Here is a 22,626-nt window from a genome sequence, read left to right as displayed (position 1 = left end):
GTGATCTTTGTGTTGTGTATCAATTAAATGATTGCATGTTACTTGCTATTTGCTTACTTGCTTACTTGAATCGCATTCGGAGAGGTCCAACATAATCTCATTATAGTATGATCATACGACCGTCGTAGTGGCTGGAGCCCGATTGCATTGGCAATGGTTTCACCGACACCTCATTTTTGGTAACCAATGCCTATTCGCATGGCAACGGGTTAGCCCTTCTTTATGGTTGATTCTTTATGTATGTGTTATGGTTTAATTGTTTATACTCACAGATAACAGCTTTGCCTATTTTTATTCACTTATATCATTATATATTATTACCATTTTTGTTTGTGTCAAAACTGGTGATCTACTCACTCAACATGTTTTGTTGACAAATATATATATTTTATACGCATTTGCAGGTTATCAGCTTGGTTGTTTAGCAAGATAAAGATCATGTAGAGATGCCTTTTAGAATACAAATTTAATTGATCATTGTTGTAATTGTTTTATACTTGATGTACCTAACTGTAATTGTTTTATTTAAATAAATTTAATAAATATTTGAAACTTATATTATTGCTTGATAGTAAACCTTGTGAGTTGTGACAATCAGTTCACGCCCCGACATTTCCGCCGTAGGTTGGGGTGTGACAGATTGGTATCAGAGCCGAAGGTTTAAGATAGGTCATTAGTGGTGCCTTAATAACATGCTTAGGAGCCCCATGCGTGCTTATTTGTTTACCTGATGTGTTCTATTTGATTGTTTACAGCTTATGTAATTACTTGCTAGATTAAGTATTTATTTAACTGTTTATTTAATTATTTATTTTATTTGTCATGCACACACACAACTCTGAAGCTATGCTTCACTCTCAAAATATTTTATTACTCGGAGACCATGTCTCATCCTCAAAATATTTCTATTTAATTTTATTAAATTGTTTTTTTTACTATCGAAAATTTTCTTGAGAATTTCTTAGCTTTGTTTTTGCTCCTACTTTAAGCGTTCAAAGTAATCGGCTGAACGGTTACACCCTTTATTGTGTTTTATTGTTTTAAAAATGTCTAGTCGGGTGTAAAACCCATGGGACGCCATGGACACGCCAACTATGCATTTTCACAATTCGTTATACTTGCGATATTTTGTTGGAAAATTATCATCCGTTATGATACACAATGTGTTTCAACTACTTATGTTTGAGTTCGTTTATTCGTTATTTAGTTTGGTCGGTTAAATCGCCATGTAACGCTCATGGGCTGACAAACTTAATTGATTCATTGAGTTTGTTAATTAAGTTGGGCCATTCAAATTGCCATGTAACGCTCATGGGAAGCCAACTTACACGTTTGTTTTGGTTTTGGTATGCTAAAAAGTTGGGGAAACAAAATGCCATGGAAAGCTCATGGGAAACCCAACACATCGAAGAACATTCGTTATTTGTTTGTTTATTTGATTTTATACGAAATGATTTATGACTTGATTTAATTACTCAATTATTCTATTATTCAATTATGCAATTTATCAATTCCTTACTTACTAAATCATTTTTGAATCAAGATCTATTGATTCGATCTATTCATATACTCAACACTTTTATTCTTCTGATCGGATACAAATTCTCCATTTATCAAAATCTGGTTATCATAAGCCAATCAAAACAATTTACACTCTATCAATTTTCACATATTCATCTGATCACGTTATTATATTATCAATACCTCAAGTGATTTAAATAATATAGCACAATTTAATACTCATGATATCATATACATAAACCATTAAACATATTTTAAGCATTCAACCTCAAATTCTAATTCGTTAAAATATATTAAACTTTGATAAAACTTTTCTCTCATTAAATCAACTTATCGATTATCGATTTAGATTCTAACTTATCCTTAAGTTATAAATAAAAATCAACATAACATATCTAAGTTTCGTTTTACACAATAACTCATATGAAATCTAAACAATTATCCAATTTCCTCATTAAATCACATCTTTATTAATCATAGAATGTTTTTTTTTTCAACATCAGACAACATCAATTATTTATTTTCTATAACCGCCTCATGACCACATGATTAGTCAAGGAGATAGCTCCTGCGATCTCTAAAATATAAACTCAATTTCTAACACATAAATCAATCAACTAAATCTTGTTCATTAAACTAAATTGTTGGTAATTTTGATCCATTTACCCCTACTCATTCTTATGACAATAATAATAACAAACGCAAGTCTAAATATAAACTATGTGCCATTAATCAAATTAGCAACCAATCTCAACAAAATCATAGCGTCTCAACCAAGAAACTTTACGTCAAAATCCACTCGTTACACTTCACTTGCCACTATCACTATTCAATTTAACCCTCATATCATTTTGTAGCCCATGTTAGCGTTCGATTATTTTGTTAATACTTGCCACATACCACAAGACGTTTCATAACTATCTATGCCACCAAATTCTAAAGCCTATGCTACGACGTTTTCTCCAATTTCATACCTTTCTAGCTATAATTACTAACTATGGAAGTCTTAATCACCTATGCCATGTGTGTTCTCGATCCAATCGTATTCAACAAGCTCAAAATTTCCAAACTCTTTTTATTAAACCCTACTTTGCAACCTAATCAAAATATTTCAATTCAATCAACTTCAATGATTCACATTTTTATAGATCTAATTAATCAAGTTATGTTAAAACAGATAAATCAAATCAATCATAACTAAGTTTATCAAAGAAGATGTTTTTGTCATTTTATCTAAACATATTTTATCTTTCTCGGTCGTTCATTATAACAAATATTTATTTAATATTTGAATTTTTTTTATTCTAATAGCTTATTTATTTTAAGTGTTTATGCTCATACATTAAAATCTATCTTTTCAAAATACAACTTTCTATAATACTGTACTCCTAGTTTATTTCCTGACTCTCATTTAATAACTATTTACGCAATGTACCCCCTCATCTTATAAACTTTTACTTTTAATCCTCATGACACAATTTCTCTTAATTCTTAAGACAACATTGTTATCTCCACATAATTAAACATTTTCCTATTCTTATGATTTCCTCAATTTATCCTTCATCTTATAAATCCTCATTTTTGATCGCTAGAATGTCTCATTCAAGAAACCACCGTCATCCTCGACATCAATCGTTTGATTCTCACAACCACTGTATAGCTGCTTGTATAGCCAAAGAGTTAACTGCTACAATCCCTAGGATAGTGACCCAAATCCAAAACATCAATGCAACCGATTCGACTTTTCCCACTAATACCTCTGCTGGTGACTACAAACCATCTACCTCGACTCATCCACACAACATAAGACGTAAGAACATTGCTGCAACAAATCCTACCACCCGCAAGTCTCCTCAAACAAGAAACCTTACCTCGGTCCTTTTCCGTCATGCTCCTTTGTAACCGTCATCACTCGGTTAAATCCCTATGTCGTTGCTGCATATAATGTAATCGTTATGGCCACCTTGCTAACACTTGCCATATCCCGCCTACTGCACAAGTTGTTCCGCAACAACCTACCTATCATGCTCAATCTGATGTTCCTAATACCCGTGCTTGCTACCATTGTAAGGACCCAAATCACCTCCGTAATGCGTACCATCAACTTACCCAAGCTCATCAAGCCCAATCCACGACTATACCCTACTACTTGACACATGTTTACCAAGCTCAAACCTATCAACCTCATGTCCCTCAAGCTCCTCCCATCAATCAAGGCCAACCTTACTTAACCCAACTCTACCAAACCTCGCAACCACAAGCTCAAGTTTACCAAACATATTTCCACCAAACAACTTTCTTGCAAACCTTTCAAACTCCAGTTTTCCAAGAAATACCGAATCAACCTACCTCGACTGCTCCTACTCCTGCAACTCCTCATGGTGCGCCAAGTCATGTAAATTAAGCTACTCAACGATATTGAAGACCTTTGTCGTTCCTTTTATCTATCTTAATTTATTTTGTCTCTCTTAATTACGTATTGTAACGCCTCTTTATGACTTTGACATATTTTCTCATTTGAACTATTTATTTATCATCTCTTGAATAAAATCCCTTTTGTTTTAAATAAATTTTTTATTAAAGTCTGCCTATATCTTATTTTCTCACATTCATTAACCTTAACTATTCATACGTTATCTCTTTTCCAACTTTAAAATACTTATATTTTTGCGACGTCTTGGAGATTTCCTCGCTTTAGTAAAATCCACTGAAACTTTAAAAAAAAGTTTTTATACATTAATGATTTACTAGTTTTATAATTAAAACTCCTTAAAATTTTTCCTTCCCCAAAATCATGTTTTACTCAAATGTTTTGTAAACCCACACGATGAGACGAATCATGTGGACCATCCGACGATAACAATAATTATGGTCCGGAACATAATTATCGAGGTCCTCGCATGGAAATCATAATGCGTGCAATTGTGTATCATAATATCGAATCGAAAGTAGTTGGCACAACGGTACAAATGTAGAGATGATAAGGACATGGTGGATACGCCGCTGGTACATCCTATATATAAGTGTCCTTATCGGATCTTCATTTGGAGCGTTGTTCTGGCTATTCAAAGTTCTGTGTTATGATAGATTTTCAAACTATAATTAAAATTTTCTTTTCCTCAAAACTCTAATGGTGTTGTTATAGTATTCTTTAATTTCGAGACGAAATTCCCTAAAGTAAGGGAGACTGTAACAACTCGGGTTTCAAACTAATATTTTATATTCGTCACCCAACCCGCTTTTATATCACGTTATTCGGGGGTAACAATTTTTATTAGTAATTGTTTATTATATATATTTAATATATATAAAGTAAACTTTGAATATATACAATTCTAACCCTACACCATACTTTAACCCCTTATTGTTTCCACCTCCATACTACAAGGACTAAACTGCAAACCATATTAATTATATTCACCCAACCCGTTAACCCATCAGTCAACCCGTATCCATGATCCACTACCAAACTCGGAACTCGTTTTGATTAACTTGGCCCTTAATTCTCACGTTTAACTTTGGAATTGATTGTCCAGCTCGTTTACATGCCAAATTCGTATCAAACCGACGTTTTAATAAAAGAAATTAATCAAAAAAAAAAAAGATCTTCATTACGTTAATATACATGTCGGCTAAATAGGCTCTCAATACGCATTATAAGTATAATTATAATTCAATTAATTTGGTCCACACCGTCTCCTCATCATCGCGATCAGAAGCCCCAAGTTTAATTCCTTCATACCAGCATGAATGTATCAGCTTATGATATGCGTTTTGGCCGTGGTTTTGTGTCTTCGTTCATCATCGATACAACATCGAATGAGGTAATTAAATAATGCTTTATGTTCGTCTATAATCCACAAATAATAACCCTAACGTTAATTATATTAACATTGAACAGATTGGCGTATTGCAGATCTAGGGTTCTAAATCTAATTGGGGGTTTTATCAGACCTGCTTATTAATTATTTGTTTTCTCAGTCTTTAACCATCTGAACTCCTGGCTCAACTGGTTGTTGGTTTGGGAGACCAGTTACAGTGAACCGGCCAGGGGTGCGGGTTCGAGCCCCCTGGACGCGGTTCGTTATATTATTTTTCTTTTTAGGGGTTTAAAGTTATAAATGATTTTATAAACTATTTTATATAAAATAAACATTATTTTACTTAACCGACCTCATGAAGTTACGTCTTTGGTCAAAATCTCGTTACAAGCTTTCGTTTACCTATATATATATATATGTAAATATGTAAGTATTATAAATATATTATAATAATAGTAAACCTTAATCTTTTTACTTAAACCCGACACTTTAATCCACGTTCTTCGTTGTTGAATGTTTTTACGAATTTGCTTATATTAATTTTTATGCATAAAATATATATATATATATATATATATATATATATATTATATATGTATCATTCTTTAAAATCTGAACAATCGTATTTTAGACGTTTACTTATATTTATAAAAATTGTTTTCCATTAAAGATTCCAAGGTATAAGTTGTATAAATATATATTTTATGTGAAATTATTTAATATGTTACAAGTTATATTTATATACACGTTTATAATTGTATTCTATTTAATTAAATATTAGTTAAATAATCATATAATTATTCAACTCATATTTGTTTGTTTAAACTAATAATACTAATTTTACAATAAAAATAATCGTAGAGTTCATCAATCGATCTATAATAATTCCAATCAGAAAACCTAACTCAAACACACATCGAAATCCTAAATTCATTATACCTGATATGTAATTTACAACTAATTCATATTATTATTATTTAACTAGGAATCCTTGTCGGTGTATCCCGAAGGATTTATCTTTCTCACGTCATCACTTGTTTTTCGTTCATCCGATCAGGTGAGTAATCACTCCCCTATTTTACTTGTTTTCAAATGTTTTTGGGACACTTGCGTACCATTTATCATATTATTTATCTTATTATTTCTCAAACGCAAACTGTGATCTTTGTGTTGTGTATCAATTAAATGATTGCATGTTACTTGCTTACTTGAATCACATTCGGAGAGGTCCAACATAATTTAATTATAGTATGATCATACGACATTGTCCCACTCTTAGGCTATCCCACATCGGCCGTGGACAAAAGAGATCACTGGTTCATAAGTAATGTCCTGCTTCTTTAATCACCAACGCGTTTTGGGCAACCAAAAACAAATCCGTGAGCTCTTCGTGGGCAGAGCGGACAATATTGGTGGTGCGAGGGGCCGGATGTTACAGTTGGTATCAAAGCCACTCTTGTGCCGTGCGGGATGTTGGGACACGCCTCATCGAGGATGGTATCAAAGCCACTCTTGTGCCGTGCGGGATGTTGGGACACGCCTCATCGAGGACGATTGTAACATCCGGCCCCTCGCACCACCAATATTGTCCGCTCTGCCCACGAAGAGCTCACGGATTTGTTTTTGGTTGCCCAAAACGCGTTGGTGATTGAAGAGGCAGGACATTACTTATGAACCAGTGATCTCTTTTGTCCACGACCGATGTGGGATAGCCTAAGAGTGGGACGATGTTGTGTTTGCCAAGGGTGTTACAGACAACCCCCCTTTAGACTCATCGTCCTAGATGAGGCGTGTCCCAACATCCCGAACGGCACAAGAGTGGCTCTGATACCAACTGTAACATCCGGCCCCTCGCACACCAATATTGTCCGCTCTGCCCACGAAGAGCTCACGGATTTGTTTTGGTTGCCCAAAACGCATTGGTGATTGAAGAGGCAGGACATTACTTATGAACCAGTGATCTCTCTTGTCCACGGCCGATGTGGGATAGCCTAAGAGTGGGACGATGTTGTGTTTGCCAAGGGTGTTACAACGATGAGTCCAAAGGGGGGTTGTCTGTAACACTCTTGGCAAATACAACATTGTTCCACTCTTAGGCTATCCCACATCGGCCGTGGACAAGAGAGATCACTGGTTCATAAGTAATGTCTTGCCTCTTCAATCACCAACGCGTTTTGGGCAACCAAAAACAAATCTGTGATTTCTTCGTGGGCAGAGCGGACAATATTGGTGGTGCGAGAGGCTAGGGTGTTACATTCACGAGCGTTGGGGCTTAAGTGAGTGTTTTTCCCAAATAGAAAGACGAATATAACCCAATGTGATGAATTTAGTCAGTAACCTATTATATTTATAGGATTCCAGTTAGCCGTTAAAACAACAACAACAACAATAATAATAAGAGTAAAATGCCATTTTCGTCCTTGTGGTTTGACAAATAATGCGAATTTAGCCCAAATGTTTATTTTTTGTATATGGGCCCTCCACGTTTCCCAGTTCTTGCCAATTACATCCAAATCACTAACTCTGTTAAATTTAATCGTTAAGTCAGGGGTAGACATGTCTTTTCACTATTTCTTTATTATAATACTTATTTTAGTGAACTGCGGTTTTCGTCCTTGTGGTTTGCCCAAATCTGCGGTTTTAGTCAAATAGTTTCAAGTTTGCAATTTTTGTACTTGTATTTTCATTTCACTTGCAATCAACCCCGAATTTATTAACCTCGTAAATTTTGGTCGTTAATCCATTTGTGTGCCCCTCACGTGACGACCAGTTTTGTCGTTTCTCTCCCTAAATAAGCTTCAGTCCTAATTCGCAAGCCCCCTCACATAAGGGACTAGGGTGTATTTGGGGAAAAAGGAAAAAAAACAAGGAACAAAACTGCTCCTCACGTGAATGGCACACTGATGGGTTTAATGACCGAACTTAACGATATTAGGAATTCGGGTTTAATTGCAAGTGAAATGAAGTCATAGGAAAGAAAATTTAAAATTTGAAACTATTGGACTAAAACTGCAGATTTGGACAAACTAGAAGGACGAAAACCGCAATTCACTAAAATAAATATTATAATAAAGAAATGCTGAAAAGACATGTCTATCCCTGACTTAACGATTAAATTTAACGAAGTTAGTAGTTTGAATGTAATTGACAAGAACTAAGAAATATGGAGGGTTCATATGAAAAAAATAAAGATTTTAGACTAAATTCGAATTATTTGTCAAACTAAAAGAACAAAAATAACAGTTTAGTTTAATAATAATAAAGATAAAAAAAAGAGGGAGCATTTGATGAATGTCCATAGGTATGTGTGTTAACTAAGTTTGCTGCTAGCTAATAAGAAACAGGACACAAGAGAGAGAGAGAGAGAGAGCCTCCGGAATTACAGGGCGTCACCACCGGCAACAGCAGCCATCACTTTCTCTGCAACTTCTGCAGCAGCAGCAGCAATCACAGACAGACAGACAGAAAACCCAAAACAGAGAGATACTCCAGCATTTAACAAAACAGAGAGAGAGTATTTTGTTTTGAGATAATGATGAGTGGTTTAACTTTAATTGACTTGAACGCTGCTAACGAGGACGATACTGTTCCGGTGGTGGTGTGTTGTTGTTTGGAGTTGTGGAGAGCGTGTGCTGGGCCTTCTGTCTGGTTACCCAACAAAGGAAACGCCGTCGTTTACTGTCCTCAAGGTCACCTTGAACAACAACTGCAATTTGGTGGTGGTCATGACTGTGGGGAGATTACTGTTCCGCCTCATGTTTTCTGCCGTGTGCTTGACGTCAAGCTTCATGTAATTTTGGCTATTATTATTATTTATTCTTATACAATTTAGACATTTAGTGTTTAATTTGTGATAATTTTGTTGAATTAGGCTGAGGCTGGGACTGATGATGTTTATGCTCAACTTTCATTGATTCAAGATTCTCAGGTTGCTTTTCTTTTTATTTTTATTTTTCAAGATTATGCATTTTCAATCATCTTGGTTTAACGCCGTGGTCTGAGAATCGTTAAAGAATTTTGGACCGAGGGTGAAAAAAGGTTTGGGTATTAAATAAAAGGCTTTTTTTTATTGGGTTTAAATAATTAATTTATGTTTAAATAGGTTGAATTTTTAAATGTATTATAAATATGGGGTTTAGACAAGTCGAGTAATTGAGTTTAAACATAAAAAATATTTATTTAAAAATTAAAAATAATTATATATAGATAAATAAAATTTGGGCCTATCGAGATGATCGGGCCAGGGTCCGTTGACCACCCAGCGGGGCCGCCCTGCCTCATAGCCGGCCTTGGCTGGGTTAGTGCGTTGAACCATATTATTTTCGTGTCGCGTTCGGGTCATGTTTTGGGTTGCGTCAACTTTTGTAAACGTGTTAATCGCATTCGTGGGTTGTAAAAAATGGATTAAGCGGGTAAAAAGGTGGATTAATGGATCGACCCGTGTAACTAAACGACGTAAACTGAAGACGGCCTGTTTAATTAAACAGGCTGAACTGAACACGACCAGTTTAATTATACAGATCAAGCTGAACACGACCCGTGCTTTAAATGTGTTAGAACAGCGAACCCGAAACTTCTCTATTTTCATGTCATGTTCGGGTTTTTAGGTTGTAAAACGGGCCGCAAATGAGTTAGCGTGCCAACCTGTTTAACTATTTGGGTTAGAAAGGTCTAAGTGGACACGACCCGTTTAACTAAGCGGGTCAAACTCAACACAACCCGTTTAATTAATCATGTCAAACCGCACATGACCCGCTATTAATAACAGGTGGAGCAAAAATGGCGGGAAGGAGGACTTGCAGTAGAATATGGTGATGATGATAATAATGGGGTGGTCGAGAAGATGACAACTCCACATATGTTTTGCAAGACGTTAACCTCCTCGGATACTAGCACTCATGGAGGATTTTCGGTCCCACGAAGGGCGGCTGAGGACTGTTTTCCACCTCTGGTAATAATAATAACAGTTATATTAAAACCAATGTAGTTAAAATCAGACTGGACTAGTCAGTTGGATCAGGACTGGACGGCTCGGTTAAGGTTCAATGAATTGACAGTTTAAGCAAACTGTTTTATACTAGGATTATAAACAACAAAGACCTTCACAAGAGCTCATAGCTAAAGATCTTCGCGGGACCGAATGGAAATTTCGACATATCTATAGAGGTACAAGTGTACAACATTATAATCCAAAACGTCGAAGTAGTTTCTTTGTTTCTTGAAGGGTATTTTAGACATTTCACTAAACGTCAACGCATTCACGCAGGACAACCTCGGAGACATTTGCTTACAACTGGTTGGAGCGCGTTTGTAAACAAGAAGAAGCTTGTATGCGGAGATGCAGTCCTCTTTTTAAGGTAGTCGAACGTTAAGGGTATTTTGGTCGTTTTACAATGTTTTTTTTATGGTTTTGTATTTTCTTCAGAGGTGATGATGGAGTGTTAAGGTTAGGGATCCGAAGAGCCACACAAGTGAACGCCGGTTCGAGTTTACCGCCATTTTTTGGTCAAAAGTCAAATGGCTTTGACTTTGATTTTGACTTTTCAACTGTGGTCAACTCCATATCTCGTCGAAGCTCATTCAACGTCTGTTACAATCCGAGGTAACTAGATTCTTGATTTTCTATTTAAATTTTTATAACCGGACCTGTTATTGAATCAACCGTCTTATTGTTCAACTTAACTTGTCTAACGTGTTTCAAAACCAGATGATGTCATAAATAATTATACAACTATAAGTTTAATATATATTGCAAAATGACCGGTTTAACCTCTTAACTTCAACCATGAATTCCAGGGGCGGCTCATCGGGGTTCATCGTTCCATATAACCGGTTTTTAAAGAGTGTTGCATTATCATTCTCACCTGGAACTAGATTCAAAATGCGGGTTGAAACCGAAGATGCAGGAGACGGAAGGTTTGACAAACACTATGTTTTCCAACGGGCAACTCGCCATTTTTAAACCCTTTAAATCTGGCCTGATAAGCAACTCGGTTTCTTTCTAACAGGTATACCGGAACCATAATCAGGTTCAACGATAGCGACCCAGAAAGGTGGCCCGGATCCAAATGGAGATGCTTAATGGTATGAACTAAGAACTAAGAAATTTGAAATTCTTTCAATCTTCATATTTTCAATGTTTCAAATGAATAAAATGATCTTTTTAATCTATATATTTTAAGGTACGGTGGGATTGCGAGAAAATAACGAGACAGAATCGGGTTTCTCCGTGGGAGATTGAGCGGTGTGGCTTGGTTTCAGATACCGGAACATTCATGCAACCGTTAATGAAGAGGACACGGGCTAGTTTTCCGTCAACACAACCAGATTTTTCGGTTCTTAAAGGCCAGTATTCGCGTATTTTGATTTGTTTTTATAAAACATTTTGACTAAAAAAGAGGTAAAGATGCTAACTTTTTGCATATTTCTTACGTGCAGATCGATCAACTGGAGCATCAGACTTCGGGGAATCAATGCAGTTCCACAAGGTCTTGCAAGGTCAAGAAATTTACGGGTTTTACCGTTATTCTGATATTAGTCCACTCGGGAATAATATCAGAAACCACCAAAATGTAGGCTTTGGTGAATCTATAAGATCCAACCAGGTCTTGCAAGGTCAAGAAATGATTTCAAATTCACGAAACTTATCTGCTTTACGGTTCCAGCACATGATGAGTCAACCTCCCATATGTTATGCTGATAGTATGAACCCGTTAAGCGGTCAAGATTTTGTTGGTCGGTTGAAAAGTCAACTGGAAGAACCGGTTTTGAGTTCTAAGAACAGTTGCAGGCTCTTTGGTTTTTCATTGACTGAAGGAAGTAATGGCACAACAGGCTCCGGGTGCCCAAATGGTGAGGATCGAGTGCTTCCGATAGGATTGTGAAGTCGGTTTGGTCTGAGTCAAATCTGGTAATTTCTTTTTTGCATTTTCTTGGGCGTTTCGTACTTCTTGTCCATAAGTTGTTGCTAGTTTGATACTTTTTTATATGGTTTAATGTTGTTTCTTATAGTTTTGTTATAATAGTAAATAATCATTGCTAATCATGAATTTAAAGAGTAAGTCAGTTGACCAACCAAAGTCAAAACGGACCTTTTGACTAATGTTTTAAGTTATGATTTGTGGTTTTGCAGGAGTCATGTGTTTGTAGAAGAAGTTGCAATGCTAGGGATGTGTGGGTAGCATGGCTGACTTTTGTGAAGTTTGGTTTTAGTAGTATTACTATTATTATTAGTTTTGTTTAAAAGCTAAAACAAAAAGGTCACCCTAGAACTTTATTTACATATTTTTGTATTTGTCTAGTGTAACATTTAAATATATTTGTTTAATTTGCTTTCGGTATCCAATTGCGCCACCTGAAAGTGTGAACTCAATTCGATTCGAGCTTTTCAAGCAATATTTGTTTAACCCCAAATTGTTTATACATATTCAACTATTCTCGCGTTAGGATGGAGAACAATACAAATATGCAAAGAACGCTTAAGATCATAAATACGAGTTGATCTTAAGACTACATATAACAACAAAAACTCTAACTTTACCAGACGAAATATGAAAGAGACGAAGGAACAAAAAACATAATGGCAAATAAGATGACAGAATGAGATATACGCCCTCTCACAGCTGTCAAAACGCTCTTTCTTTATAATCAACCAAAGTATTCAGGTTGTTAGGATCTCTCCAATATAACCAACATCAAACTATAATATTTTTCCTTAAGCCCAAGCATCATCTCATCGTTCAAAAACATAAAAAAATGTATTGGAAGCAAAACTATATATGTTTGACGTTTAATTACATATTTCTAACACAAACTTCTATTGAGTTATTTGGTGAGTTCAAGCTTAAATGATCGAGCGCCTTTGAATCGCAGCAACCCTAGTTTACAATTTATATCCCTTTAATTGATTGTATAAATATATAACACACAATTATTTTAAAGTCATTAAGTTAATGACAGTCGAGCCTAACTCGTTTAATTTGCTCGACCGCAATCTTGACCAGTTAAATTTACAGTGAAAAATTAGTGAAAACGGATGCGATGTTAATACAGTGCGGATTCAGTGGAGAGTGAAAACTACACACCATGATCTAACAAGCTACTCTTCTTACGAGTAACGAGCTAGTGTTTTAAGTATTGGTACCTAAACACCAACCGCGAAGTTTCATTAGGGCCAGGGGTGGCCCCGACCCCCCTGTTTTTTTGCGGAGTAGTGTAAATATGTATGTTTTTGTCCGAAAATTTACTATGTAGTCTAAACTTACTCGTTTTCGCCCAAAAATTTGAGCCCGACCTCCCTATTTTTTTCGCGGTAGTGTAAATGTATCCGTTTTTTTGCCCGAAAATTTAATACGTAGTGTAAACTTACTCGTTTTCGTCCGAAAATTTGAGCCCGACCTCCCTGTTTTATTTCGCAGTAGTGCAAATGTATCCGTTTTTCGCCCGAAAATTTAATATGTAGTGTAAACTTACTCGTTTTCGCCCGAAAACTCCATATTTTTTTTTGCAGCAGTGTAAATGTATCTGTTTTTCGCCCGAAAGTTTTATACGTAGTTTAAATTAACCCGTTTTCGGCCAAAAATTTGAGCCGTCCCCCCGACGCTCGAGTCCAAGCTTCGCCACTGCTAAACACAATGTCAATATACGCGTATTGGAACGAACACAACCCCCCGTTTAACTTGAATTTTAATTTTTTTATATTTGGCGTCCAAAACAATTGTGACTAATCTAGAGATGAGAAGTGATGACATATACAACAAATCAACGTGATACAAACCTAATCAAAATTTAATATTAAACAATGGGACCCACAAAGTTTCAAAATATGGGTCGACCGGCTAACTATTACCGTTTCCATTTTTGTTCTACACATAGACAAAACAATAAAATATAACCCATGATGATTATTATTATTATCATCATATAATATTCAAGTAATTATATAGAAACGTAAAGAAACCAAGAGGCCAGCAGGCCATCACCCATTGGACACCACAACAAAAAATTCCTCAAACCTGTCGTCACATGGTCCCAAACACACCCAATGACGTTCGTATACGCGTCACTCCGTTGATGTTCAAGTCTTCTCTTGTGTATATTATATAAAGTTATAAACTACCACCAACCCTCTATACAACTCACCACAAAAAAAGTGATCAAAAACAACCATGCAAACTGGTAAAGATGCAATCCTTGTGAACAAACTGGTGGATGAGAACGCGGTGATGGTGTTCGGGCAACGCGGGTGTTGCATGTGTCATGTGGTGAGGTTATTGTTACTAGGGTTAGGGGTGAACCCTACAATTTCAGCTGTGGATGAAGAGGATGTGGATGATGTGATTACTCGGTTGTCGAAGATATCCGGTGAGTTGGTTGTTGAGTTTCCGGTGGTGTTTGTGGGTGGGAAGTTGTTTGGTGGGTTGGAAAAGTTGGTGGCGACACATATTTCCGGTGAACTTGTTCCTTTGTTGAAGGAAGCTAAAGCTCTTTGGCTTTGACTTTATGACTTTTGTAGTTTTGTTTTGTTATATGTTGTTATTATATATTTATATTATATATGTTAGTTTTAATAAATGTATCAAGTTTCTTAATGTAAAGTAGCCAGCCTTTGCATACTTCTTTCCTTTGTGTGGATTGAATCATCAAATAGTTAATTATATATTGTTTTTTGATATTGAAAGTGAGATTTTTTTAAAACATAGTTTAGTCATGACTTTAATGTGAAAAGAACAAGATTCTTTTGTTGAAAACTATTGGTAAACAATACACGTAAGTTGTTTATTTTATTTTCTCTTTGAAAAATGTTACTTGGGGTGAACGCTATGGACGTGTCGGAAGTCTAAACATTGTGTCATCCGGTTGCCTGGTTGGTGGCTAGTGAGTCAGTGACAGAGACAAAGTCTCTTAAATTTTGTGACTTTAATAAGAAGTGTAAACATTGCTAGTGTGCAATTACATCAAATTATATGTTAATATAAATAAAGTTCATGTATCATGCTTGCTTGATATGCTTAAGGGGTGTTTGGGATTCCTTATTTTATTTCCTTATAACTTTTTATTAAGTTAATAAGTTACAAAAGTGTAACTTATGGAACTTTTTCTCTCACAACATAAGCAATCCCAAACAACTTTTTACTTCTCAAAAAGTTTATAAGTTATAAGTTAATGAAAATAAGCAATCTCAAACACCCCCTTATTATTCTTTTCATAAACGCCAATACATTTGGTTTCATTCCTACCCAAAAAAGTTGTTGATAAGTTTCATATTTACTTCTTAGATCTAGGTTCCTCACTCAATCCTAAACCTAATCCTCGAAATATCTGAATATTCGGATATCCTAATTTTCCACCTAAGTAATCTTTTTTTCTAACCCTATTGAAACTTTTGTCCCAGTGATGGTGCCAATGAAGAAACACCGATTCAATCCCCTTCACGGGTCCTGAATCTAATAAGTCCACAGGGTAGGATACAAATAACGACCAACTACAATACGAGCACAACCTCAGGAAGTCTAGTGACAAAAACATGCAAAACAGGCACCGTGAGCTCGTTACGGGAAGGACAAGAAGGGGGGGGGGGTCTTTATGTAACCACCCTCCGGCGTGAGAATAAGTACAGTTTTGAAGGAGAGAAAGTACTTAAGTAATGTAAGTAGATAGTGAAGAGTGAATGAATACCTCATGCAGATCGAGAGAGTATTTATAGCCGAAGAGTGTGAGAATATGATTGGGCCAGTTGTCCCATTCTAGAAGATCTCTCGTAACCTTCTGGACACGTGCCCTCATGTGATAGGTTGAGCTATACGTCCCATGTGTATGGGTATAACAACCTGGACACGTGTCGCTCTATGATAGGACGGGTAACCTTGGCCACGTGCACGGTTATAACAACATGGCCAGCTGTCCTTTATTCATTGGTTGATGGGTCACGTATTCTTCAAGTAACGATTTTGGTAATTCTTCTAGAAGGTAGTTGGGTAATTACAGCTGTCATGTGGCATTGCCTTCTGAACATCCTAGCGGGTGAATATGTTACCCTGTGATGATTTCTGAGGGTGCCTGGATGCTTCCGCGCATGGTCCCTAAGACGTATCATCTTTCTTCCTTTAGCGGGTTATGCGAGTGATCCATATGTCCCGCGGGTGGCATATGAGGGGCTTCCCTCTAACCCGCGGGTGGTACTTAAAGTACCCTACCTCTATAGTTCTCGTATTTGCTGGTTGTATCAAAAGGGATATGAGTTTGTAACTCAAAAAAGGTATAGGAAGAAAGGATATGGAGTGACTTAAATACACACAGTGTCACATAATAGGTTAATGTTGTTTTGAAGTACATTTAACTTCGTTATGAATTATAGCAACTTTCAGTGAGAGATTACTTCTTGCTACAATTACATATTCCCTACCAGTAGTGGTAATTGATAAAACAACTCAAGAACACTTTGAGTTGATGGTAATTTTGAAAGACCAAGAAGAGATCGAATTAAGAACAATCATGAATCCACGGCTGTTAAGCTTTAGATAGAAAAAAAAAAGAAAAACAAGAGAACTTTAAATCAAGAACAATTTGAGTTGAGGGATGAATCTTATCATTGACTCAAGCTTGAAAAGAAAAATAAAGAATAATATTTGGTTTGAATTGAACTGGAAAAAGTTAGTTGATTTAATCTTCACTAGACAAATAACTGGAGCACTTCGTTTTGAATCGGTGAAATGACGATCACCGGAAAGCTCAAAAGCCATTTTGTGAATTCTAAAAACAGCTAATGTGAATGTATCATATACGAAGAAATGCATAAAAAAGTATGCCATGACTTGTGATTATACTAATATTCGAATTACAATATCCCCCTTTTGGCAACATGTCTTTTGCGAGATTCTCCGACGAAGCAGCTCATACATGTTAACGGAGATCAACTCATATCACTTAGCCAACCCTTCATGCTTCATATCTAACCTTGACAAAGCTTTTATGAGTAAATTAGAGCCAATCCATGAGTAGATTCCAAGTGAAGGGTGAGACCCATTTGTATGTGGAAGGAGAGGATGTAATTTTGCTACCTATCGAAACTTGTGGGTGATGGGTGATGGCTGCCGGAAAACTGAGTGGACCCTGTGGTGGTTGTCTGCAAAAAATTGTGTGGAAGGATAGGGGTGATGCCCCTGAAGAGGTATGTACCCGCCCAAGGCGGGTCAACCCACAAGATATAGACAAGAGGCTTGAAATCAAGACATTACGAAGGCACAAAGCCAAAACCTATGCGCATGGCGCATATCACACATGCTCAGGCATCATATGCCCAGGCACCACACATGCTCAGGCATCATATGCCCAGGCACCACACATGCTCAGGCATCATATGCCCAGGCACACATATGCTCACGCATCACATATGCTCACGCATATCACATATGCGCGTGGCGCATCAGCGCGCGGCGCATATCACATGCTCGTGCATATCACATCTGCGCATGAAACATCTGCGCGTGAGAATAAAGAGAAGACCTCGCGCATCCTCAGGATTGGCGCATATCACACATGCACATAATCAACCTCGTCCTTATCCAAATCAGGATTAGGGCAACCTTGATTGTGCACGTCAGACAACCTTCCAGAAGGTATCTTTTTAAGGAATAAGAATATGCTGATGTTGACAGCTGCCAAATGAAAGGTGGACAACTCAGCATAACCCCTGTGTTACCACGTGATTATAACCAATGAAAAAGCACCAGGTGTCCCAAAGGACACGTGGCGCAAAGCAACTGGAAGAGGCCAACAAAACCCTAATTGGGTCTGAGCCCAATCATTGGAAACCCTAGCACTATAAATACAGCATCAACTCCACAAGGAGAGATCATCAGATAACATCCAATAACAGAGTATTCAGCTATTAAGCAATACACTTCAAATTCCTTACTCTCACATATTATTATCTTCTCCCACAAATACTTATTCTCACACCGGAGGGTTACCCCAAAGAGGACCCCTCTGTCCCTTTCTGAGGGGTAAGTTGACGGTGCTGTTCATTTTGTAGGTGGAAGAACCCAGATCCAAGAAAACCATCGGTGAAATAGTATAATCATACCCGAGGAAAGTAGATCGTCTACCAGTGAGTCGATCCACGCTTCTTCAGCCCCTATTAAGGAAAATGCATAAATCAAGCACCATCATCATTTCCTCCGAAGTAATTATGGCATTCATCTAATTGTATTTTTCCATTTATTGTGATTGCATAAATAATGGGATGTAAATGTATGAATCCCATATAAGAATGTACAGTTTCAATGAATATTTGTGAAAAGTTTTATATTATATTATCTTCTTATATTGCATTCACCACTGCAACTTATCTAATAAACCGCCTCCCTACATCAACACTCCAAAACACCTCTCCCTACCATTGCCTATTTCACAAACACCTAAATTATAGTAAACTAAGGAGGTTTGGTTGTCTTTGTTATCCGTGGCTTTGCCCATACGCCCCCCTGTCACACCCCGACCAAAGGCGGCGGAACATGCCGAGGTGTAACGATTGCCCATAAGCACATGACAATATTAAAGCGACAATATTTAATAAACTCATTTCATTTCACAACATCGAATATGTCACATAACAATATTCATAACAAGTCATAACATAATATAACAAAATATAGCAAATCAAATATTGTTCAATTTTGCTAATATCCTAGTGGTATTTGTGACGTTTTCTTTAAGCATCCAAATCAACCAAGATGTAAACATGTAACATTTCATAAAATAAAGTTTGTCAACATAAAGATTGGTGAGCAATTTCATAAGTTTGAACATATAGATATATAGTAAGAAAGATCAACAAAACTAGTATACGAAACAATAAATAAAAGCCATAATTTGGATAAATATCGCTAATAGAATTACGTTAGCGACACCTGTCATAAGAGAATACCAGATGGTTTAGGATTTAATAGAATACCGTTAATTGCATTACGTTAACGACACCGTGCTATAAGAGAATACCAGATAGTTCACGGATTTATAGACTTCCACCAACCAAAAGCAATAAACACGTAAGAATATAATCATAGAACACCAAATCGAGCAAGTATTTAAGTAATGTATACAATAACGTTTGTGGTTTAAGACCCAAATGTAAAACATTTAGTTTAAATAAGATGAAATGTCACCCCAAAATAAAAGATACAAAACGGGGCATGAAAGTACTCACATTCAAGTAATAAACTTGAAAGGTTGGTAATTTGGAGATTTGCCGGAACGACGAGTTTAACGTATGAAGCCTAAATAAAAGAAAGCCTTGGATTTAGAATGGTTGTCTTGAAGATATTTAAATAAAATAATTGTTACAAAAAGTAAACAATTATAGTTCAAGGTTTAAAATGTAACTATTTAAGAATTTATATTAATAACCCTTTAAAATGTAAGTTTGCTCAAAATCGGGTAAAAGTATCTAACCTTAATATTTACTTGACCAATGTTAAGTAATAAGGTGGGAAAAATGCTAAAATGCAAGTTCCATTGGGCTAAAGATACTAAAACAGGTATTTAACGAGTGTTCGGGTTGTTGGTTCGGGTCTTGACGAATGGTCAAACCCAAAGTCAACTTTCCAAAATATTAATTGTTATGAGATAACTCACAAAAACTTTATAAGACTTAACCAAGTATGTAGATCTATTGTTTTAGAACTAACAACGTACGTTAAGCGAGTGTTCGGTTTTGTTGGTCCAAACTTTGTTATGAGATCAAGTTGGATCCAATATTTCCAAGTACTTAAGAAAATAATTAAAATCAGTTTGTAAACTATTTTTAAAGAAATATACAAGTCTTGATAGCTAAAAACACACTTGTGTGTTTTAAGCGAGTAAAAATCGAATCGGTTCGGTTTCCATCTCACAACAAGTTCATATATGAATTCCACATACCCATATATCATAGATCTTGTATAATAGTGTACAAATGAAAATATTTAAGTTCTACAACTAAAAAGTCAACAACAAGTCTTTTTAACAAAAGTTCGGTTTGGTTCGGTTTCCATCTCACAATGAGTTCATAGATGAATTCTACATACCCATGACTTGTAAATGTGACTAACAATTAAAACGAGCAGAAGTTAAAGATAAATAATATGTGCAAGCAAGTTATTTGAGTGTATATATATCAAGAACACGAAGTCCTCCATAAAGCCTTGCCTTACGAGGTCCGAAACTTAACCAACCGGAGTCGGAGAAGTAACTACCAAAGGTAACAAGGGGTGTGTATTATATATATATTGTACCACCATATTCAAGTGTTAGTAATGTTAGATGAACAAGTTAGAATGAAAGACTATAGTTAGTTTGACTTGAGAAGTCAAACCTTCAAGAATACATAAATAAACAACCTTGTATCTATGGAGGATTTGAGAGCGAATTTGGAGTAAGAGCAAGTGTAAAATGAAGAAGATGAGTGTGTATATATAGGGTAAGGGTCAAAGCTTATTTACAAGGTTCTCTTCTATGTTTTGCATGGAAATAGGTTGGTTAAACAAACAAGCAAAGCACAAAACAACAAACAACAAAGAAATGGTGTACAGGGGGTCCTAGACGCTGCGCGGCCTCCTCCTTGCCCTCTGGTCGCGCGGCGTGGCGTGCCTGGGGGGGGGGGGGGCTGGCTGGCTCAGCTCGTCTAGTGGTTCGTTTCGCGTCTGGAAGTTCGTTTTTGATGTTATTTGCTCGTTTTAAGTCCGTTTTCGAATCCGTTAAAGAGGTTTTTCAAATTAAACAAATGGGAACAATTTGGTAACATAAAACTCCAATATTTTATATATCAATAGTTTCGGTTTACAAAACGGGTCGGTTTACAACATAAAATAATGCATATACGAATATAAACAAGACCCGAAATTGACGAATGTCACCCCTCACCCCCACACAAACTTCACCCAAAATCCAAACCATGCATTTCTGTTGGTTATTCATCATCTCAAAGTGCCTATTATGCCCTCGATCCTCTCACAAATAAAATCTACACATCTGGACACATCGAATTCGTTGAACATGAATTCCCTTATACAACCATCACAAACACTCTAGACCCCCCACATCCGGACTCTACTTCTTGGTTTCCAACAAATAATTTTATATTATCCACAAACTCTCCACTCATCACCTCAACACATATAACTAATACATCCCCACCATTTTCCGAAAATCCAGACATTAACCCCATACCAACCCAATGCAACAACCCAATACCTATTGCAAGACCAATTGCTCTTGCCAGCCCAACTTCGTCTACAAGCCCCAGCCCAATACCTCCCGATAGCCTAACATCTCCTGCTAGCCCAAGCCCTACACCCACAAACAGCCCCACTCCAACTCCACCCGACAACTCAACCTCTTCTACTAACCCAACATCACATGCCACTCAACCAATCCCACCCCCACTTCTACCAGAATCCGCAAGCATAATCCACGCTACCACAATGAAAAATTTCAATTATATACCGCAACAAACGGACCCATTACCGAACCATCTACAATTACTCAAGCTCTAAAACACCCTTTGTGGCGCAATGCCCTGACTCAAGAGTTTGAAGCTTAACTAAATAATCACACATGGACTCTAGTCCCTTCCACATCCGCTCATAATGTTGTTGGAAGCAAGTGGGTGTTCCGAACAAAATACAAACCTGACGGCTCAATCGAACGCCTTAAAGCACGTCTTGTCGCCAAAGGTTTCCACCAAAGGCCGGGCATAGATTTTGCCTAAACCTTTAGTCCGGTTGTGAAACCCGCAACCCTTCATCTCATTCTCTCTCTTGCCGTCTCCCATCAGTGGAATCTTCACCAACTCGATGTTAATAACGCCTTCATTCAAGGAACCTTAACGGAAGACGTGTACATGGCGCAACCTCCCGCATTCATTAATCCGTCCTACCCATCTCACATTTGTAAGCTAAATAAGGCTATCTACAGCTTACGCCAAGCCTCTCGAGCATGGTATGAAGAACTCAAAGCATACCACACCAACAGAATATAGAGCAATTGTTGGTGCCTTACAATATTTATCTCTCACAGGCCTGGCATCGCTTTCACCGTCAACAAACTGTCACAATTCATGCATCAACCAAGTTCAAAACATTGGAGTGCCCTTAAGCGGTTACTAAGGTATCTGCATGGTTCAATTCATAAAGGTCTCTTAATAAGAAAAATCTCACCGTTACAGCTTCATGGATTCACCGACGCTGCTGGGCAGGTGACAAAGATAATTATCGAAGCACTACCGGTTACATTGTCTATCTTGGGT

The 22,626-nt window shown here is 36.8% G+C and overlaps 1 protein-coding gene and 1 long non-coding RNA gene across 2 annotated transcripts; both read left to right on the top strand.

The window, feature by feature from the left end:
• Window positions 1–72: 72 nt before the first annotated feature.
• Window positions 73–20,177, top strand: LOC143602345 (uncharacterized). Its single transcript, XR_013147821.1, has 3 exons — window positions 73–127; window positions 6,592–6,773; window positions 20,087–20,177. It is a non-coding gene; the product is annotated as an uncharacterized LOC143602345 (long non-coding RNA).
• LOC143602347 (auxin response factor 3-like) lies at window positions 8,875–12,734 on the top strand. Its single transcript, XM_077079489.1, has 11 exons — window positions 8,875–9,132; window positions 9,214–9,270; window positions 10,111–10,293; window positions 10,424–10,508; window positions 10,609–10,699; window positions 10,768–10,944; window positions 11,139–11,258; window positions 11,351–11,426; window positions 11,525–11,687; window positions 11,781–12,252; window positions 12,475–12,734. The coding sequence occupies exons 1-10, from the start codon at window positions 8,875–8,877 to the stop codon at window positions 12,224–12,226; spliced, it is 1,656 nt and encodes a 551-aa protein (XP_076935604.1). The 3' UTR covers window positions 12,227–12,252; window positions 12,475–12,734.
• Window positions 20,178–22,626: the final 2,449 nt, after the last annotated feature.

This window comes from Bidens hawaiensis, unplaced genomic scaffold, assembly GCF_021521415.1.
Source record: "Bidens hawaiensis isolate Kalapana, Puna unplaced genomic scaffold, B.hawaiensis_p1.1 tig00058698_1, whole genome shotgun sequence".
In the NCBI taxonomy this organism is placed as follows: Eukaryota; Viridiplantae; Streptophyta; class Magnoliopsida; order Asterales; family Asteraceae; genus Bidens; species Bidens hawaiensis.
Note: the sequence above shows the minus strand (reverse complement) of the source record. Positions and strands in the feature narration are given on the sequence as shown.

Excerpts from the sequence above, each read along its gene's own strand:
- LOC143602347 (XM_077079489.1), top strand. The coding sequence starts at position 8,875 with ATGATGAGTGGTTTAACTTTAATTGACTTGAACGCTGCTAACGAGGAC. Across the intron at positions 10,294-10,423 it reads AGGACTGTTTTCCACCTCTG|GATTATAAACAACAAAGACC; the intron begins GTAATAATAATA and ends GTTTTATACTAG. Across the intron at positions 11,427-11,524 it reads CCAAATGGAGATGCTTAATG|GTACGGTGGGATTGCGAGAA; the intron begins GTATGAACTAAG and ends ATATATTTTAAG.